At 35.8% G+C, this 23069-nt stretch overlaps 1 protein-coding gene across 1 annotated transcript in view; it reads left to right on the top strand.

Moving 5' to 3' along the window:
- The window catches only part of LOC150102198 (coiled-coil domain-containing protein 97), a 40348-nt gene extending 19750 nt beyond the window's left edge, over window positions 1-20598 (top strand). The window contains exons 3-4 of the mRNA XM_090399349.1: window positions 1196-1316; window positions 20255-20598. Of these exons, the coding sequence (XP_090255475.1) occupies window positions 1196-1316; window positions 20255-20345 (212 nt within the window). The 3' untranslated portion in view covers window positions 20346-20598. The remainder of the gene's footprint in view (window positions 1-1195; window positions 1317-20254) is intronic.
- The last annotated feature ends 2471 nt before the right edge of the window (window positions 20599-23069 follow it).

Below are 23069 nucleotides of genomic sequence, written 5' to 3'. Positions count from 1 at the left end.
GTGCACTCGATCAATGATTTCTAGTGTTGTTACACTTTTTGGACGTCCTTCACGTGGATCATTTTCAAGGCTGTGGTATGGCCACATTTAAACTTGGCAGCCCATTTCTTAATTGTTGAAAACAAAGGAAAAGAGTGCCTATAAACTTTTATGAACTTTGAATGAATTTCTTTTGGTGTTAAACTTTCTTTTACAAAGAATTTTATAACTGCACGATACTCAATTTTATTCATTTCAAAGGATACAGACAACACTTTTGCTTCAGACAGCTGTATAAAACAAACTACTTGATTGAATGACTTGCAATTTCACATGGATGCTTATGACAGATGTACCAACTTAAAAAAAAAAAAATCTTGCCGATAGTGTTGCCATCTATGGTCGAGGCCGAGAACCTTTCAGACCACCCTCATAAGTATGCTGTTGATTACCAACCTTTTCAGTGGTATTAAAAGTGTGGCACTCTGAGGGAGGGATTTAATAGAGAACATAATAGATGCAATAATGCTTACAATGCTGATTGATGTCTTGCATTAACCAAATGTAATGCTCTAGCTTACTTTGTGTGAAATAAGAATTGTTTTAATTCAAAGTCAGCTATTGATTGGAAAATTTAATTTACAAAAATGACATAGTAGTAGGAAAATGAAGACTGTTTTTGTTTCCCCCTCCACACACCCCTTGTGAATTTATTTTTGCTTCTTAGTTATGTTTAAAATATGAGTGTTAGGACTTCATATGAGGTTTTGAATATTGTTATTCAGCAAACTTTTACATATTTGTATGAATTCTGCCAGTATATTGTTTTCCCTTCATTATTTATACTAATCATGTAATGTAATAGTTAATATTTTATGTGATTTAAACTGTGTTGGTTAACTGATTCTGTTCTTTTAATTCTTTCTTATATTTTAGCTAACCTAGTTGGCCAGTTAACCAAGTAAATAGTGCTCCTTCTCTCCAACAAGCTATGGAATCAGATCACACTGGGGGGGGGGTGAATTTCTTTAGGTTATGGGTGAATTTTATGCCTCTCCCATGTTAAACCATCTTTCTTATTAGAATATTAAAGTAGCTTGTAAAAGTGAGATCTATTGTCTCAGACAGGTTTAACAGTCTTTTGTGGACAGGATACACATAAAAAAATAATTTAAAAAAATCCAGTAATGCTAATATTTTTTCTTTTACATTACAGATTTTTTTGATGATAAATATACTTCTGTGACTGACTCTGAGAAAAAGATGCTTAGGAGTGAATTCACTAAAGCTATGTATGAACAGTTTTTAAGAGGCAAAGATGTAGATTTTGATTATAGGTAAGAGTGTTAATAACATCTCATCTTTCTTTTCTCTATAAATTTCAGTATTTTTGTACAACAAGATGTATACTTTTGTTTACATTTATGTGTAAGTCAGAAAATAGCCCATTAAGAACTTACTTGACAGTGAATGGATGTTTAAGCTTGCTGCTTAACTTTTAAATTTGCACCTCCACTTATTTTGGAAAGGGAAAAATCTGAGAACTGAAAACCTTGTCATACCTCTGTAAGACCAAGTTTGCTTTCAAAGGCTTTTACCTAAAAAGTTGAAAATCTCTTGCACCTTGATGAGATTTAACCACAGTAATTATGGACAAGAGCCACCATAGCTCAGTCATTATAGACAAAGCTCTTTGGTCGGAAAGACCACAGTTCAATTCCCATCAGTGACATGAGGAACCTTTACCTGGTCTCTTTCAATGAAAGGTGGTTAGCCAGTCTCGTACAGAGGTAAAGGGATTTATTCACCCAGAAACTCGGGTTTTTTTGTCCCCCAGAACAGGCAAACCGGCCCCGTGAACACACTCATCTACAGACATAGGACACGCCAGGAGGCATAGAGCCTACCACCTTATCCTCAAGACAGTTGTGGTCGCAAGAATAAGAAACCTTGACACCGTAAAAAGACAGAAGAGGAGGATTAAGAAAGAAAGAATTATGGATATTTGTGTATATATCATCATCATCAAATTCCTGCCATGTACCCTCAAGGGGTGTACAGGATATGATAGTACTACATGAAAAAAATTACATCATTATTAATTTCCTATCTACAATTTTCCTCCAAATCAGTCTGTTACTTGTCAAGACTCCAACATTATCAGACGTTATATTTCTATCGTCTAAGGCACTTTGTACCATATCAATCCACCTATATCTTGGTCTTCCTCTGGGATGTTTTGCTGCCAACCGGGCAGAGAACACTTGTTTTGCTAATCTTTCCTCGCCCATTCTGTTTAAGTGACCATACCACCTGAGATTAGCTCTACTAACGCATTCCTGGATGCTGACAACGTCAAGTTCTTTCCTAATATCCTCGTTTTTAATATGATATTGCCATTGATGCCATCTGTTCACGCCTCTAATCTTTCTGAGGACTCTCATATCTGCGGTCTCTAGTCTTTGGTCAAATGTTTTACTTCTGACCCAGCTCTCAGATCCATAAGTTAAAATTGGTTTGAACACAGTCTTGTATACAGCTAATTTAGTGTTCCGACTAATTTCTTTCTTATTCCATATGAATTTATTCAATTGACTTCCCACCATACCAGCTTTGCTGATTCTGTTGTCTATTTCTATATTTAGTTTACCATCTTCAGTAAAAATTGTGCCTAAGTAGCTGAAATGTTTTACTTGTTCCACTGGTTCTCCATTCACAACACAGTTGACATTTTCAATGATTCTGCCTATTTTCATTGTCTTTGTCTTTTTATTGCTGACTTTCTTACCATATCTATTACAACAGCTATTCAATTTAGTCAGAGAATCTTGCAGACTTGTAGCGGATTTATTTAGAAGTATAACATCATCCGCATAAAGCAAAGAGCTGACATTAACATATCCAATTTTGATATCATGTTTAATACCACTTTCCTTCATAATGTGATCCATATAGATAATGAATAACAGAGGGGATAATGTACATCCTTGTCTCACACCAGATTTAACATTAAACCATCTTCCTGTACTTCCTTCAATTCTAACTGCTGACTTACAACTCAAATAAAGACTAAGTATTGCTTGATATAATGCCCCATTGACAATAGCTTCTCTCTTGGCACCTTGTCATATGCCTTTTCCAAATCGACAAAACTTAAATACAGATCTTTGTTATATTCCCATGCTTTCTCGACTATTTGTCGTAAAGTGAAGATCTGATCTTGACAGCCTCTATTTGGCCTGAATCCAGCTTGTTCTTCACCAAGCTTTTCTTCCACAATTCTTCTCAACCGTTTCTCAAGTATACTTGCATAGATCTTGCCAGGAACACTCAGTAGGGAAATACCGCAATAATTCTCACATGCAGTTTTATTTCCCTTTTTATATATGGGTACTATGAGAGCTCTACTCCAATCATTGGGAATTCGTCCCTCTGTCCAGGCTTTCTGAACTATGCAGTGCAGCCACTGTAACACTCTTGTACCACCATACTTCAGCATTTCTGGTCGAATATCATCTACTCCTGCTGCCTTTCCACATTTCAAGCCTTTGATGGCATTTTCTACTTCAAGTATGGATATGTATTCCTGATTGCATGTCTGGTCAGTGTTTTTTTACCACTGTGCTGTCACACTGCTTGTTTCATTTAGCAGTTTTTCAAAGTAATTACTCCATACTTCAAGGATATCTTTTTCTCCCGTTTTCATGTCACCTTTATCATCTCTAACTCCTTTTATAGAACTCTTTCCTCCATTTCTAAGCTGCTTCAACAACCTCCAAAATATTTTGCCACCTTCTTGGTATTTATTTTCTATATTCTTGCCAAAGTCTTCCTATGACTTTTGTTTAGCTAGTTTTACATAGTGTTTAGCATTCTTGCATTTGTCTCTGTATTCTCTAAGAGCACAAGCTGACTTATTTGACAGGAATTTTTGATATGCTTTTTTCTTTTCCTTCACTTCTTCTTTAACTTCCTGTGTCCACCAGGGAGTTCTAATTTTTTTATCCTTGCAGACAACCTCACCACATGCCTCTCTGGCAGAATCAATCAATGTTTTCTTCAGAGTTTGCCACTGAATCTCCAAGGTTTGATTCCTGTTCTCAAACTCTTTCATTTTTTCTTCAATAATCTTTGTGTATTTTAGTCTACAGTTCACATCTGAGAGCTGCTCAACTTTTATTCGCTTTAAAACTTTCTTACATGTTAATCTTTTCAATATGAAATTCAATTTTATCCTGCTGAAGACTAAATAGTGATCACTTCCAATTTCAAATCCTCTGTACACTCTGGTGTCCTGCACCAGGGAGAAGACATCACTATCAACAATAACATAGTCAATGAGACTTTTCTTATTCCTAGCCTCTTCTCTCCATGTGAATTTGTGCACATTTTTATGTTGGAACATGGTGTTAGTAATAAGCAGTCCATGTCCTGAGCAGAAATCCAACAGATATTTGCCATTATTATTAGCTTTGTTCTTTTCTCCAAATTTTCCCAAAATATTTTTGTATGTCTCACAATCATTTCCTACTCTGCTATTTAGATCCCCAATAAGGACCAACTTTTCATTTTTCATTGTGTCAGTTGCTTTTTCTAAAGCCTCAAAAAATTCCTCCACTTCTACCTTAGTAGAACCTTCTGTGGGACCATAGGCACAAATAAGTCTCATTGTCCAGTTCTCCATTCTCATATTTGCCCACATTACTCTACTTGAGACTGACTGCCATTCAAGATTAGCCTCGTATTTTGTGTTGAATACTATGGCTACTCCTTCTTTTTCTTTGATTGTCATTGCCTGAATATAACATTTTGTATTTATTGCTCAGAAAGATCTCACCAGTTTTGATCTTTTTTGTTTCAGTCACCCCTATTATGTCGATCTGATACTTATCTAATTCCTCAGCTAGCTCCATTTCTTTGCCATTCAGGCTTCTTATGTTGATAGTACCGATCTTTAACTCTGGTGATGTTGAGTTGGGTTTTGTTTTCAGATTTCTTCCAGTAGCTGACTTTTCGCTGTTTGCCCTGGCGAAAACAACGGGGGTCTTGTTTAACCGGGCAACGCCCCAGCCAGTATGAAATTTTGTCATGTCGTACCATCATTTTTTATTTTGGTTTAATCAATAAGAATACAATTTGGTCGGCTGAATCCCAAATTGCCATGTGTATATATATATGTGTCCATAATTACATGGATGTAAAGTATCTATTGAAGTCAATATTAGCATTGGATATTATAGAAAAAATGATATTGATATAAAGCCTATATTTTTGATTATATGTGATCCATATGGTTGGATGAAATTTTATTTTCTCGCTTTCATATTAATTTAAATGAAATAAACATTCCTGTGGAATAACTAATGTCTCCCTTATTCCATATGAATTGATTCCCCATCATACCAGCTTTCCATATTTAATTTGCCATCTTCACTAAAAATTGTTCCTAAATGTATTCCCCATTTAAGATACAGCTGATGTTTTCACTGTTTTTTAACTACAGGGTTTTATGCCAAAGTTGTTTCAGCAATTATTCATTTTAGTTAAGGACTGTTTGATGCTTGTATTGATGAGATTTATTTAAGAATATAGTATTAGCATAAAGAGCTGAGATTAGTTTTAATCAGATTTATTGCCATTTCATATCATTCATAGGGATGACAAATAACAGTAGAGATAGAGAGCATCCTTGTCTACACGTGGTTCAAAATCAGACATATTCCTGTACCTCCTTCGATTTTAACTGCTGACACCTTAAATGTAGACTGTATTATTCTGTATAATGTCCTGTTTACACCATGTAATTGTAACATTTTGAACAGCTATTCTCTTGGCACATTCTCATATCCCTTCTTATATTCTATGATTTCTTTCAACTATATACCAAATATGAAAATCTGATTTTGACAATCTTTTTCTGGAAGCCAGTTTGTTCTCCTAATTTCCCTTTGACAATTTTTCTTAGCCTCTTCTTAAGGATGCTTGCATAAATTTTATCTGAGACACTGTAGCACTGGGAAACCTTTATTCCTCAGCATTTCTGGTTGAATATCATCTAATCCAGCTACCTTCCTATTATTTCATGTTTTTTTTTTCAATCTCAGGTATTGATATATATTTCTGATTGCATTCCTCTTGAATATTTTCTACAAACATTCTGTCATTTCTGGTTTCATATATCTGTCTTTCAAAATAATTGCTACATCTGCAGCTAGTCGGTTTTCATGCCGCCCTTATCATGTCTTCTTTTACAATAAGCTCCCCATTTCTAAGGTTTTTTCCAATAGCCTCTAGGACATTTTTTGCCACCTGTCTGATATTTTATTTCATGTTCTTACCAAAGCCTTCTCCTGACTTTGGTTACTACATATTCTGTAAGTTTCCATCTTATATGGGTAGAAGTAACATAACAGAAAAATGTTAAAATAAAAAATAGCCATGTTAGGAATATTCAGTTTTTAGTATTGGAGATTTAAAAAAAAAACATACTTTTAATATTATTATTATTTGACACTTCCAGGGAATATGAGGACTCATTGAAGGAGGGCACCTGCTCTACAGCCCTGTCTCCACCATTTAATCACCATCCAAACTGACCACAGCTACACCAATACCATCGACTGCTGACCATCACTGGTATTTCCACAGGCAATCACAAACATCTATGCCCATGGCGGGATTCGAACCTGCAGCCTTTTGGCTGGAGAGAGGATATGCTATCCACTCGGCCAACCATGCACACATTAGAATATAGCCAAGATGTGTACTTGAAATGGCAAATTATAAAGCATCAAGGGAAAAACTGTTCCATATACTAAAACTGCAGTACACCTTGTATCTTATCATCATCATCATCAAATTCCTGACATGTATCCTCATTGGGGGTGGGGGGGGCTATAGGGTATTATGATAGTACAACATGAAAAAGTTATGTCATTTCTAATTTCCTATTGACACTTTTCCTCCAATATGTAATCTACTATACTGCATAGTAGTATAGTAGATTTGAAAGGCTTGGTCAGACGATCTGTCCTATACATTAAAGTTCTTTTTGTGCCATTTAATAAAAAGAGAAATAGAACTTGATTGTGAAAATTATGAGCAAATTTCATTAAAAAAAAAGGGGGGTTCCAAGAAAGATTTATGTTAGTGTGCTTGAGAAAATGTAAGAAAAAGAACAACAATGAGTTGGATTTAAGCCAGATAGGATTGCCAGTTTATTTATTCGTGTGGGATTCCCCTCATTCCTTGACCATCCCTTAGGACTGGTTGAGCCCTCCTAATGAGGGATTTAATACTATATCCTATGACTGTAGCCAGTGTGTTCACGGGGCCGGTTTGCCTGCTTGCAGGATGAAAAACCCCAGATAAACTGGGGGGAAAACCCTGCTGTCCACACCCAAGACCGGCTAACTTGGCTATGGCTGAGAAAGATCCTTAAGCTCCTCACATCGTCGACGGGAATCGAACCTAGAACACTCCTTTACTAGGCATATGGTTGTGAAGCTCATAGCCACTAGGCTAACCGTGCAGAGGATTGTCAGTACCAGATTTTTTTTTTTTTTTTTAAATAAATAATTAGAAATCATGAGAATATAGCCAAGATGTGCCTTTAGGTTATTGTAGACCTTGAAATGGTAAATGATAAAGCATCGAGGGAAATTCTTCCACATACTAAAACTGCAGTGCACCTTGTATCTTATCATCATCATTATCATCAAATTCCTGACATGTATCCTTGTGTGTGTGTGGGGGGGGGGGGGGGGCTATAGGATATTATGATAGCACAACATGAAAAAGTTATGCCATTTCTAATTTCATATTGACACTTTTCCTCCAAATGAATCTGTTATCTGTGAAGACTCCAATATTATCAGATTTTGGTCTTTCTTTGGGTCCTTTTCCTGTCATCCTGGCCAAGAACACTTGTTTTGCTAACCTTTCCTCTCCCTTTAGTGGCCATATTACCTGAGATATGACCACTAAAGGAACCATATCTCACGGACCATATCCACTCTGCTTACACATTCCTAAATACTAATGTCAAGTTCTTTACTAATATCCTCATTTTTAATATGATATTGTCATTGATGGCATCTATTCACTCCCCTAATCTTTCTTAGAACTCTCAGATCTATGGTCTCCAGTCTTTGATCAAGTGTTTTATTTCTAACCCAGCTCTCAGATCCACGAGTTAAAATTGGTTTGAACACTGTCTTGTATACAACCAGTTTAGTATTTTGACTAATTTCTCTCTTAATCCATATAAATTTATTCAGTTGACTTCCTACCATACAGCTTTGCTAATTATTTTGTCTATCTTCATATGTATTTTGCCATCTTCACTAAAAATTGTGCCTAAAGACCTGTTCTGTAGGTTCTCCATTCATGATGCAGTTAAAATGTTTATGCCTATTTTCAGTGTCTTTTGTCTTTTTATTGCTGATTTTTATACCAAATTTATTACCGCATTTATTCAATTTAGTCAGGAAATCCTGCAGACTTTTACTGCCTTTGTTTAGAAGTATAACATAATCTACATGAAGTGAAGAGCTCAGATTAACATAAGATTTTGATAAGGTTTAATGCCATTTTCATAATGTGCTCCATAAACATCAAAAACATCTTCTTGTACTTCAATTCTTACTGGTGACTTACAACTCAAATGTAGACTAAGAGAGCCTGTAGCTCAGTAGAAGTGGTGTTTGCAATTCTACTACGGTGCTTGACCGCACGAAGAAAGGATTTGGTGGCTCAAATCTAGTCGCTGACTAGAGGAAATTTTTCTAAGCCGTTTTTCGACCGGTTCCCGAGTTAGTCGATCTCTGGCATGGGCAAGCGGGTTTTTTCTCCCGTAAACTCAAGAAAATCGACACCGTCGAACACACACTATTTTCAGACATTAAAAATATTGTGTTAGGGTTAGGGACCACAAGATGGTGGCACTAGCTTGCCACCTTCTTCACTGCGTACCGATGAATCAGTGATAGCCTTGGGCCAGCTATCTTTCTGATTGGCTATCAGTGGAGATTGAACTGCCCACTCAGTCTCCAAAAGTTAGATAGGGTAAACGGCCCTGCCTACTCCCTATACGGGAACAAAATATAACTAGCGTTTTGAATAGCTTTTCTCTTGACATGTTGTCATATGCCTTTCTCAGATCAACAAAATTTAAATACAAAATCCTTGTTATATTCCGATGATTTCTGGACTGTTTGTCTTAAAGTGAAAATCTGATCCTGACAAACTCGTCTAGCTTGTCTTCACCAAGCTTCCCTTCCACAATTTTTCCCAGCCATTTCTTAAGTATACTTACATAAATCTTACTAGGAACACTCAAGGAAATGGGAAATTCCTCTGTGATTCTCACATTCAGTTTTATTTCCCTTTTATAGATGGGTACAATGAGAGCTCTTCTCCAAGACAACTCCACATCATCCAGAATTCAACCCTCTGACCTCTGACTAGGCCTTCTGAATTATGCAGTGTAGCCATTGTAAAACTTTTATGCCCCCATATTTGAGATTTCTGGTCGAATAGCATCTACTCCAGCTGCCTTTCCACATTTCAGGTTCTTAATGGCTTTTTCTACTTCAGGTATCGATATATACATTCAGTATATATGTTCAAATTAAACATTTTGTTTAATTGGAGCCTCGGGTCTGGGTCAGTCCCAAGGGACTGTAAAGAGGGGAAAATAGTTCTGCTGCATAAAGGTGGTTCCAAGACTGCTGTTGAAAATTACTGGCCAATCAGCATAACAGGAACCATTATCAAGGTCTTGGAGAAAATTAGCAGGAAAATACAAGATTGAATAGAAGAAAATGGGATACTGTATCGGGGACAGCATGGTTTTGTGAAGGGTAGGTCATGCCTCAGTAACTTGCTCACGTATTATAACACAGTGACGGCTGAACTGGATAAGGGTAATGGGTTTACAGTGATTCTACTGGACCTTGCTAAGGCCTTTGACAGGATAATACATGGAATTCTAATCAGTAAATTGCAGCATATGGGGGATGGATATAGGGTTGGTGAGATGGATAGGAGGGTGGTTGACGGAGAGATATCAGAGAGTGGTTTATTCAAGAGTAGAGTCCACAAGACAGCCTGTGACTAGTGGTGTGCCACGAGGATCTGTTCTTGGACCGCTGCTGTTTAATTTGTTCATTAATGATATAGGAAAGGATCTGAGAGGAACAGTTCATTTGTTTGCGGATGATGCAAAGTTGGGTAGGGCAATAGTGAATGCAGATGACGTCAAAATTTTGCAAGATGATTTGGATAGATTGGAGGTCTGGGCTAAGGAGAATGGATGTCAATTTAATGTGGCAAAATGTAAGGTTATACATTTTGGGGTGAAAAGATTAGCAGCAGTTTACTACATTGGTGGAACTGTACTCCAGGAAATTGATGAGGCACAAGATTTAGGAGTGTTGGTGGATAAGGAGTTGAAGTTTAGGGGGCACATTGCAAAAGTGGCCAAATCAGCTCATCAAATCACTTGGTTGCTGAAGAATACATTGACAAGCAGGTTATTGTTCCTCTGTATCGAGCCTTGATAAGACCCCATCTGGACTACTGTGCCCAGATTTGGTCACCTAGGTTTCTTCTTGATGGGGAGGAGGTGGAGAGGATCCAGAGGCGAGTGACCAAGATGATAGCAGGTCTGTGGAATGAACCTTATGAGAACAGGTTGAGGATTAGTGGGTTGCAAAAATTGGTTGATAGGCAGAGGAGGGGAGATATGATTGAGACATTCAAATTACTGAAGGGTTTCTATAAAATTAATTCAGAAGATATTTTTGAGAACAGGGCTGGTTGTGGGAGGACTAGGGGACATCCATGGAAACTGGGCAAAAGTGTGGTTAGTAAAGGTGTTAGAGCTGGGTTCTTTACTTTTAGAAGTGGTGAATGAGTGGAATGCGCTCCCAGAGTCTGTGGTGGATGCTGTGACAGTGAATGAGTTTAAGGCAAGGTATGATAGATACTGTATCAATGTCGAATAGCTGTGGTGAATATGATTTAGGGCCTCCCTCGATGAGTCTAATGACTCCCTGGAGTTGTCCGTAATAATAATAATACACACATTCCTGCTGAGTGTTTGCTACCATCATTCTGTTGCTGCTTGTTTCATTTAGCAAGCTTTGCTAAATGAAACACCCCAGACATCTAAAATATCTTTATCTTCATTATATTTACTGCTATTTTGCCTGCTTCTGTTTAGGAGTGCCCCTGTTTAAATGTCATTGGCTTTTTACTCACGGATTCTTAGGGCATTGTAGATGTATATTTACCAATAAATATATGTAGCATAAAAGAAGAGAAATTTACACATACCTTTTTCTGGGTGTTGTGGCTTTTCTTCTTTCTGCGATATGCAGAAATCTTTATCTTCAGTTTACATGTCACCTCCAATTCCTTTTACAGTACTCTTTCCTCAATTTCTAAGCTTTTTCAACAGTCTCCAGAATATTTTGTCACCTCACTGATATATATTTTCTATGTTCTTACCAAAGTCTTACCATGACTTTTGTTCAGCTAGTTTTACACAGTGCTTTGCTTCATGTTTTTCTTTGCATTTTCTAAGAATACAAGCTGATTTGTCAGGAACGTTTGATATGCTTTCACCTATTCTTTGACTGCTTCTTTCTTTAACTTCCTGAGTCCACCATAGAATTCTGATCTATCTTTACAGACAGCTTCACCACATGTCTCTCTAGCTGAATCAGTGAATGTTATCTTCAGGATTTGCCATTGAATTTCAGAGGTTTGGATTTTTTTTCATACTCATTTTTTCTCAATTTGAGTTTACAGTTCCTCTGAAAGCTGCTCAACTGTGATTTGTTTTAAAACCTTCTTATACATGCTTATGAAATTAAATTTCATCCTGCTCAACACTAAACGGTGATCACTTCCAATTTCAACTCCTCTGTATATTCTTGTATCCTAAACAATGGGACAACATTGCTATCAACAATAGCATATTTAATGAGACTTTCTTTGTTTCTTGCATCTTCTCTCCATGTGAATTTGTGCCCATTTTTATGTTGAAATGTTGTGTTACTAATAACTAGTCCATGTTGTGAACAGAAATCTATCAGGTAACCATTATTATTAGTTTATCTCCAAATTTTCTGAAAACATTTCTTTATGCTTTAATCATTTCCTACTCTGCTGTTTAGATCTCTAACAAGAACCAACTTTTCATTTTTTGTTGTGTTATCTTGTCTTCTCTAATGCTTTGAAAAATTCCTCCACTTCTGCTCAGGTACAAATAAGTCTCATTCATATTTATGAATTTAGAGACACAAAACACACATGCTGAAAAGATTATTTTACTGATTAATAATAATGAAATAATAACTTGACGTTTCGACCTCTGTGTTGAGGTCATCAGAAGGATGCATGTGTATAAGAACCAAGCTACATGCTGTTGCACTCTATACAGGTAAATTACATCTACGTTGTTAACTAATCTTTTTGCTTAGCCTGCCCTCTAGTGATAAAAAAAAATACAATAAACTGTGCTAAAGTCCTCACATACTAGGATTCTTCTGGAATTATACAGTTTATATTGTTATAAAAAAAAAAACACTTCACCAAGTCTTCTTGTATTGAGATTTTTCTTTGTGGTTGCTATGAAGGTTGCAGATGGATCCTCCACATTCTTGAAATGGTTAGACCATCATTTTTATTCAGATTTGGATCATGTTTGAGCATTTCACATGCTTCCTTGAATTTCCGCTCGAACCAGGTTGTGGTGCGGTGTAGGGACTTGGTACCTTTCCAATCAATTCTGTGGTATGTTTGGAGTGCGTGGTCAGAAAGGCCAGTTTTTCCAAACTGGAGGTATTTTATGTGTCATTTGTGTTCATCCTTCCTGATTGGGATGGTTCACCCTGTTTCCCCTATGTATGGTATGTTACATGTGCATTGTATTTTGTAAAACGCTGGGTGGGCTAGGTGTGGCAGAGGATCCTTGGAAGAACTGAGTAGGTGTCTTAATTTTGTTGAGGGTTTAAAGGTGGTTTTAATGTTGTATTTGTGTAGTGTTCTGTCTATTTTTTCAGAAATGCCTCTAACATATGGTATAGCAATAGCATTCTTGAAATATTTTTTGTTATTAGTGGTATTTTTGTGGAGGATCTTGTGAATGGTTTTTATACTGTATCCATATTTTATAAAAGTATGTTTTATGGTCTCATATTCATAGTTAAGCGCTTGTTCATTTGAACAAATAGTTTGAGCTCTGTGTTTAAGGGTGCTTATGACCCCTAGTTTTTGTGTTGGTGGTGATAAGAAGTTTTGTGTATGTACTGGCCTATGTGTGTGTGTAGGTTTGCGGTAAACTGAGAAGGAGAGACAGCCTGAAGGAAGACGTGTGACAAGTGTGTCTAGGAACGGAAGAGAGTTGTTTTTTTTTCTATTTCGATGGTGAATTGGATGTGTTTGTGTTGTTTGTTCAGGTGGCTAAGGAATGTATTTTGCTTCGTGGCTGTGGGGCCAAATGGCGAAAATATCGTCAACTTTTTTTCTTAGCCAAATTTTGGGTTTTAGGGAGGCAAGCCGACTCTAGAGCTCGTTGCTCAAAGTCTTCCATATAAAAGTTTACTATTGGAGTGGGGGGGGGGTGAGCCCATGGCTGTACCCTCTTTTTGAAAGTAAAAATTGTTTGCCACACGAAATATCCGGAGCGGAGTACATGGGCAAAGAGGGCCGTGATGTCGTGTGGAAATATGTTCTGTAAGAGCAAGATAGTGTCATTGATTGGGACATTGGTGAAAAGGGAAGTTATGTCAAAGCTGACTAATAGATCTTGGTCGTTGCGTGTAATGTTATTAATTTTGTTTATGAAATGTTGTGTATTTTTTTATGTAGGAAGGGGAATGACCAACCAATTCCTTGAGTGTGGCTGCTAATTTTTTGGCTAAGTGGTAATTCGGGCTGTCGATTCCTTCCACAATTGGACGTAATGGTGTGTCTGTTTTGTGTACTTTTGGCAGGCCATAAATTCTGAGCACACGGGCATACTGCAGTATTAATTTTTTAATTGTTTCTTCCGGCCATGTGTTAACTGATTTAAGTAGTTCAGTAGTTTTCTTTTTGTTGTGTTGCATGGGGTTGTAATTTACCATTTGGTAGGTGTTGTGGTCCGATACCAAATGGTTCATTTTTTCTATGTAGGTTGTCTGATTTAAAACAACAGTGGTATTTCCTTTATCTGCTTTTGTGATAATAATGTCACGGTTATTTTTTAGGGATTTGAGTGCCAGTTTTTCAGCTTCGTTTAGGTTGCTGCTTAATTTTTTGGTTGAATTTAGTAAACAGGCAGTTTCCATCCGTATTTTGTCAGCTAAACTGGCCAGGAAGGACCTTAAACCTCTCTCGATATGATAGATTATATCTAGTTTATTTATCCTGACCTCGGAGCAATGGCGTAATTTAAACCTTTCTCTAGTAGTGAGATCAGTTTAAATTACGTTTGTGGGTGGTTTGAGCGGAAATTCAAGGAAGCGTGTGAAATGCTGAAACATGATCTGAATCCGAATAAAAATGATTTTCTAACCATTCCAAGAATGTGGAGGACCCATCTGCAACCTTCATAGCAACCACAAAGAAAAATCTCAATACAAGAAGACTTGGTGAAGTGTTTATTTTTATTATTTTTTTTCCCTGAACATTCAATAGCAACCTTACTGTAGAAATCCAGAAGATAATTGTAATATAACAATATGAACTGTATAATTCCAGAAGAATCCTAGTACGTGAGGACTTTCGCAGAGTTTATTGTATGTTTTTTTTTTGTTTTGTTTTTTTTATCACTAGAGGGTAGGCTAAGAAAAAAGATTAGTTATCAACGTAGATGTAATTTACCTGTATAGAGTACAACAGCATGTAGCTTGGTTCTTATTCACATGTATCCTTCTGATGGTGACCTCAATACAGAGGTCAAAACGTCAAGTTATTATTAATCAGTAAAATAATCTTTTCAACACGTGTGTTTTGTGTCCCTAAATTCATAAATATGAATGCTGATCACCTTGTAACCTTAAAAGAAAGAGAAAAAAAAGTCTCATTGTCCAGTTCACCATTCTGATATTTGCCCACAGCGCCCTACTTGATATTGCCTGCTATTGAAGAAGATTATCCTTTATTTAGTGTTGTGAATACTATAGCTATTCCTTCTTTTCCCTGTTTATTATGGTCAGAATATAACATCTTATATTTGTTTGTAGAAAGATCTCACCTGTTTTTGTCTTCTTTGTTTCAGTAACACCTGTTATGTTGATCTAGTACTTATTCAATTCTTCTGCTAGTTCCATTTCTTTTCCACTGATGCTTCTTATGTTGATAGTGCCAATCTTGAACTTTGCTGATGTTGAGTTGGGATTTGTAACGTGTATCTAATTCTGGTTAATTATGTGATTTAATATATAACTTGCAAATTAGCAGTTAGAATTATAGGATGATGGTTTGTTAAGTGTAAGAATTGTATAATTCCATATGGCTTATGTTATAATGGAAAGTGATATTATACTTAATATCAACACATTAGATTCAGTTCTTTACTCAGTAATAGATGATGTTATCCTCTTAAATAGATCTTCAAGAATCTTGAACCAAATGAATAATTGTTGTGACAAAACTTGGTATGAAAATAGAAACAAAAACAGAAAACACTAATTTCATGCTTACTATAAGTGAACCTTTAAGCCCAGTCTTTAATGAAGATGGCAACTTCCATATGAAATGGATAATAGAATTATTAAGGTTGGTATGATAGAAAGCCAGGTTTATTAAAGTTCCATCAAACCAGTATTAACAGATGAATCTGTTAAAATTGGTTTTACTCAACTTTTTTTTTTATTTCTAACCCCATTCTAAAGAAGTCGAGTAATGACTGGAGACCACAGTCATTTCCTACCTCTGCTGTTTAGATCTCTAAGAAGAACCAATTTTTCATTTTTTGTTGTGTTATCTTGTCTTCTCATGGGTTTGTCAATGCTAATGACAAACCCATGCTGAAAAAAGAAGGTATTAGAAAGGAAGAAACCAAACATTACTAATAACCAGGAATGGGTGAGCAAAGCAGACAGCTAGTATGAATGGTGAATAAGGTCCAAAGGAAGACTAAGATGCAGTGAAGAGTGCTTTAAAAGATAAATCATGATGTGACATGAAAAATAACATAGATCAAAACCTGTCAGATCGAGTTTGTATTTGAATAACTTTACTATGCCTAAGTTTGCTAAGCTGATTTCAGAATAATGTCCATTCTTGTGGAATTACTAGGATTATTCCCCTAATCCATATAAGATTTTTGCAAAAGTTCTCTTTGGTTACTGTGTCCTACATGTCCAGAAGAAATCCTGAACAGTACTTTTGCTATGTAGTAAGTAAAAGGAGGAATGACTATGGAAGAATGACTTTAAAAAGTGCTGATAGTGGGGAAGTAACAGAAGCAAATCAAATAGTTGAGCATTTTGCAGGGGCATGCCATCTGAGTGGTGATATTTCAATAACTGATAGTGAATAGAGGTTGATGAAATAGAGATGCTTAAAATATTGCTGAACCTCAGTGCGAACACAGCCATAGGATTATATGGCATATCAGTTCATATATTATGAGAATGTACAAAGGAATTATCAGCTTTTGACCAAACTGTTTAATTTAAGCCGTAGTTATGGGAAGGTGCCAATGGAGTGGAAAGAGTACAAAATAGTTCCACTGCATAAGGGGAGTGGGGGAAGGATATTCCTATCTACCCAGTCCAAGACAGGACTGAGTGGATAGGAATATGATACTCAATAAGGGACAACATGGTTTTGTGAAGGACAGTCTTGCCTTAGTAACTTGCTTACTTTTTTATAATCAAGTGACAGTGATGTTGAATAAGGGAAATGGCTACTTATTGATATTGCTAGACTTTGCAAATGCATTTGACAGACTTCCATATAGAACTCTGTTCCATAAATTGGAGCAAATGGGGATGGATATGAATGGTGATCTGGATTTAGAGAGTGGCTGATGAACAGATATTAGAGAGTAGTTTATGGAGGTGTTGAGTCCAGGAGAAGGCAGGTGACCATTAGTGCACCACAGGGCTCAGAACTTGACCCTCTGTTATTTAAGTTGCCCTGTCCTGTCAGGTGTCTTCTCCCTCCAGGAGATTGACTACCATGTGTCTCCATCATGTCCTATTCTGTGCCTCTCTGCTGCATTCCTTATGTTGAGAGATAGGTCCAGTCTTCTATATTTTTCATCCACTCCAGTCTTTGTCTTCCTCTCTTTCTCTTTCCCTCAACAGTTCCTTCGAGAAGTGTCCTTTGTAGGCAGTTATGTCTCAGAATATGTCCAAAATATCTGACTTTTCTCTTTTTAATTTCTTTCATCAGGCTCCTGTTGATGCCTGCCATCTCTAGTACCTCTTCATTTGTCTTTTTCTTTCCATGATATTCTCATAATTCTTCACAGCATCCACATTTCAAAGGCCTCCAGTTTTTTCACACTCAGATTGGAGAGTGTCCATGTCTTTACTCCATATAATAATGTAGACCATATGTAGCATTTGGAGATTCTTAGTCTTGTTTTCAGATTTAATTCTCTAGATGTTAGTAGATTTTTCATACTGTTGAAAGTTGACCTTGCGATTTCAATCCTTTTTTCTAATTTCATCTTCTGTCCTGCCATTCTCTGTGATCAAATGTCCAAGGTATATGTATTTTTGCACCTGTTCTAATTTATTTCCTTTTATATCGATGCATATTTTTGGTATTTTCTTTTCTCTTGAAATTATCATGATTTTTGTCTTTTTAAAGTTGAAACTGGGGCCATACTGTTTGCTATACTTGAGGGTTTCATCTATAAGAGTTTTGAGGGCACATTTGTTTTCAGCTAAAAAAAAAGACACAGCCTTGTCTCACACCTTTCTGAACTGGGAATTCTTCTGAGGTCTCTCTATTTGAGTTGTACATCAGTGATATAGGAAATGATTTGACAGGAAATATTCAGTTTTGCTGATGATGCTAAACTGGGAAGAGCAATGGTACATTAAGGCGATGTACAGATCCTGCAGAAAGACTTAAATAGACTAGCAGTATAAGTAAAGGTAAGCTGTGTACTGTATTGATGGAACTGAACTGCAGGAAACTGATGAGGCCAGAGACTTGGGAATGCTGTGTTGTGGACAGGAAGTTGAAGTTCAGAGGGCATATTGTGAATATAGTCAAAACAGTACATCAGATTACGTTGGTCTTGAAGAACACACTAACAAGCAGGAAAGGGGTTAGTGTTCCTCTATATAAGGCTTTGATAAGGAATGAAGAAGTGGTGGAGAGGTCTAGAGGCAAGTAACAAAGATTATTATTATACAGTATCTCCATGGAGTCCAAAGACTCATCATGGGAAACCTGAACTATCATATACACAAAATCTATCTTACCTCTCCTTAAACTCATTCACTGTCAGGGAATTCACGACTACTTCTGGGAAATCACCCCACTCATTCACCACTCTCCGTGTAAAAAATCTGGTCTACACATCCCTACTAACCACTCTTACACAACTTAGACAGATTGCCCCTAGTTCTCTATTTGTCATGTATTGAAAAATTTCCTTTGCATCAAGTTTATAAATCCCCTTTAATATCTTAAACATTTCCATCGTGTCCCCTCTTTTCCACTTATCAACTAAACTTTGTAAACCACAAACCTTCAATCCCTCCTCATAGGGAGCATTCCACAGACCTTTCATCAGCTTAGTCACTCATCTCTGAATCTTCTCTACCATCTCATAGTCACCAAGAAACCCAGGTGACAAAATCTGTGCACAATAGTCAAGATACCACCAAATCATAGCCTTATAAAGAGCGAGAGTGATATTAACTTCCCTCTCTTTACTTGATTACACGTTATCATGTTTCTCAACATCCAAGTAATCCTGTGAGCCATTTTACCAACTTTTGCAATATGCCCTCTGAACTCCAACTCTCTGTCCACCATTATCCCCAAATCCCTAGCCTCATCAATTTCCTGCAATCCAGTACCATTAGTATATGATACAAAGTATGTAATATTTTCATCCCAAAGTTCATTACCTTACATTTTACAACACTGAATTGACAACCATTGTCTTTTGCATCTTCATCTATCATTGGCAAAACCCACCTCCTGGAAAGAATGAAATTAGACTATGTAAAGACTAAAGTCTGTGAGGGGTGCCCTCTATGTGTGTTGTTAAAATTGTAATAAATTACAATTTTAACATTGTATTCCTGAAGATGCTTCTGTGATAGACAAAATATTGAAACTATTAAACCGGCTGTTTAATTATTTCTCATTGTGTTGTAATTATTCCATTAAATTGTATTATGAGAATGCCCAAATAGTCATTGTGAGTATATTCTTTGTGAAGGGTTATGTTGCTCTAATGCCATTCTTGGTGAACTGAAAGAAAGAATCAGGCTGTTTATTCAGTTGATGTTATACAATATGTTTGTATCAGAAGAAATCGTTTATCTTTATAACATCTCTAGAGTAACTATTCCAGTCATACTCGCACTAAACACCTGTATAGTTTTGAGAGTTGATTTTCTTAATAGTAAAAGGGGAAAGAAGGTGATGTGATAATTTTGCCAGTTTTATATTTCTGTTTGGAGACATAAATTAGCACTAGTAAGTCTTGGAATGTGTTAAGCAGATTAGGTTATTTAAAAAAAAAAAAGAATACATGATATATAATTAAATGAAAGATACCAATAAATTATATTTTTGTTTAATCCTTTATCCAAGCATAAGCAAACAGAGTTTGCATGTGAAGTATCATCAAGACAAGGTTTCCTGTATATAGAGGTTAATGATGTCACATTAATTGCCTTAGTATCCCATAATGCAAGCACACATCCTTTGAGGTGTGTATAATGCTATGCTTTACAGGAAGGCCCACTACCCAGATCAGTTTTGACCTTTACTGAGGTCTCATCAGTGGGAGTGAGACCAAGAAGTGATACCAAGGTTGAAGAGGTAATGTAGGTAATGCAGAAGTCATATTTTTCATGTGCATGTAGTGAAAAGATCTAATACCCTATATACAAGTGGCCTACTTGGGAAGATACTTCACATGCAAACTTTGTTTGCTTATACTTGGATAAAGGATTAAACAAGAATATAATTTCTTGGCATCTTTAATTTAATCTTCAACTATATATATATATATCTATATATGATTTATAAAGAGTGTATATAACAATCAATCGATCTGTTTTTTTTTCAGTACTGTGGATGACAATATAGAATATGATGATCTTCATATACTACAGCTGGATGAAGAGGAGAAATACTTTAATTCAGATGATCCTGAGTGATTCTTTGAAGTCTCACTATTGCATCAGTTTTTCAGCTTCTGAAAATGCTATGCATTCTGTAATTTATGTAAAAAATCTGTTTTGTTATGATGAAAGTTGAATCCCTTCATGTATATAAGAGTATCCCATGATCATTTTTGTTTTGTTTCATTTTAGACTGATCATATTTTTTTTACAAAAAAAAACATAACATACCTGTTTATGAAAGTAGTCTTGTACAGCCTATTAAATAGATCTTCTCTCCCCCTTTTAATGGTTGCATTAGTGTTAATTTTGGATTTAAAATGTTTAACTAAAATTATATCCATTTCGAGAAATCTGTCATTTCACTGCATCATTTGTAGTGTGATGCAGTTAACTCTTCTGAGACAAAACTTCAAAACAGTCACAAAAATTTTCTTATTTTCAGGATTTTTTTTTATCTTCAAAGAAATTAAGAAATATGTACAAAACAGTACTGTTTTGTACTCACTCATAAAAATCTGTATTGCTAACAACAATTTTAATTGTAAAAGTAGCGTAGTTATAACTGCGTTATGTTATTAAGTGAGATACTGACTACACATTTTAAAATAATTAAATAATAAATTTAAGTATATAATTTTAAATAATTTAAAAAATAAATTTTAAAGTCATTGTAACCTCAGTTTCAAGAGGTAGTAATTCAAGTTTAGACAGTGGAATATAAACCAGCATTTTCCTTAAAAACTTATGTCAGCAACAATGAAGTAAACATGTTTGAAACCATAGGATATTGTAGTCATTATCAATCCCATGTTGTGTAAGGTCAAATTTCTTATTAATAATGTAAGATTGGTGTTCTTGCATTCTTTTCTCCACTGAATGTCCAGTTTGTCCTAAGTAAGAAAGGTGACACAGAACTTAATAGATGGCAAAAAAAGGCAGAGGAGATCATTTATCTTTAGAAGATGGGAACCATGATGATAATTTGTTAAATGGAATGAATGGATTCTAGAGATTGGTTCTCAGAGATGCCAGAAATGTACAGGATGGGATCTGTTCTTATTAGCTCATGGGATAAATATGTTGTATGGTCTGTTCTGAGAAGCTATTGAGATGCATATACCATTTGATGTTCATTCAGTTTCTTAAATTTTATTTAAGAAAAAAAAAATGAATGGACATCAAAATGAAAAAATATAAAAATATCACTTTCTTATTCTAAAGAAAATTTAAAAAAATTATTGCAAATAATATGATAATCTCTACATGTAATCTGACTACCTAATCTGATGAATGTGATTCGTTTGGTCTATATACTGCTCATATATTACGAATATGCATTTGATATCCAATGGTGATCTTCGCATCATTTTTTGCTGATGACAAACTGGATAGAATTGTCAGTTGTCAAAGTGACCTTTACATCTAGAAAAGCCTAGTACGGGAGCAAACAGAGAAAGTGGGTTTGTTTTATATTAAAATATAAAATAGCAGATTTAATATTAACTTTTTCTAAAACCTCTCCATTTTACTTATATGCAGTTTGGCAAGAAAATAGTTGTAGATGGATATAAGAAACTAAATAGGTTTTAGAAAAAGTTAATGAACACAGTGATCTGTTTGTTGGAGAATTTATTTTCAGACTCATACTGGTAGGGCAGCTATTAAAGATCAGAAGATTATTGGGTTATTTTTATTTTTTTTTTAATGTGAATCTCACCCATATGAAAAGTTGTAAGCCTGTTGTACAGGGTAGGCTGAGGATTATATAATGCAGAAACTGTGCTCTAGACTAGAGATCCAAACAGCTTTGGGTCTCTAGTACATAGATTGATGAAATTCATATACCAAAAATATTCACAAACATCCATGCCACCATAGGAATTGGATCCACAGGCTATTTATTGAAGAATCCACTTGGCCAATCGGGCCAGCAGTTAGAAGGGATCATTAAGTTTCACATCTAGAAGAAAGGAAGTTATGAATACATGTCTCTGGTGTGGCCAGTATTAGATCATTGTGCACCAGTTTACTTTATTATTTCGTGACACCTCCAGGAAGTCCAAACTCATCGAGGGAGGGCACCTACTCTACAACTGTCTCCACCAACAAACACAATCTGTGTTTGCCAACTACACCAACACCATCTACATCCATGCCCACAGAGGGATTCAAACCTGCAGCCTTTTGGCTGGAGAGCGGATACATAACCACTTGGCCAATCAGGCCTTTTCTATGTTTTTAATGATGTTGAGAATTTGATGGGTTTAGAGAAGGTTCACTAAGTATATCGAGGGATTGTATGTTGGATAACTACAAGAATTAGTTGCTTAGTTGTAAAATATTGATTTTTATACTGATTTCCAATATTACTGGAAATTTTAATTGAAATTGGAAGTTCCGTGACTTGACTAAATTATTAGATGGCTTATTAGAATTATGAAAAGAGAGCAAATATATAAAAGCCATTTTACTCTCAGAAATAAAAAATATGTGGAATGACCTTCAGAACAAGTTACACAAGCAAGTAATTTTAAGAAAGAATTACGAATTGTAATGACTAAAGGATGGATGAATTGCAAATTTATATTTAATGATCATCTAATCTCTATTGTTGAACTTATTAGTATCGTTATATCTATGTGAAAAAAAAATGTGAGAAAAGGGGGAGAGAAAGAGAAGATAAGCTATAAGTGCGAACATACACAAGCCAAACTATACAATTGGTGATCTTCGTTTTACACAGTACATATGATTATA

Source organism: Typopeltis vanoorti, chromosome 10 (genome assembly GCF_054136105.1).
Source record: "Typopeltis vanoorti isolate ZY-2024b chromosome 10, IOZ_Tvanoo_1.0, whole genome shotgun sequence".
Lineage (NCBI taxonomy): Eukaryota > Metazoa > Arthropoda > Arachnida > Uropygi > Thelyphonidae > Typopeltis > Typopeltis vanoorti.
Note: the sequence above shows the minus strand (reverse complement) of the source record. Positions and strands in the feature narration are given on the sequence as shown.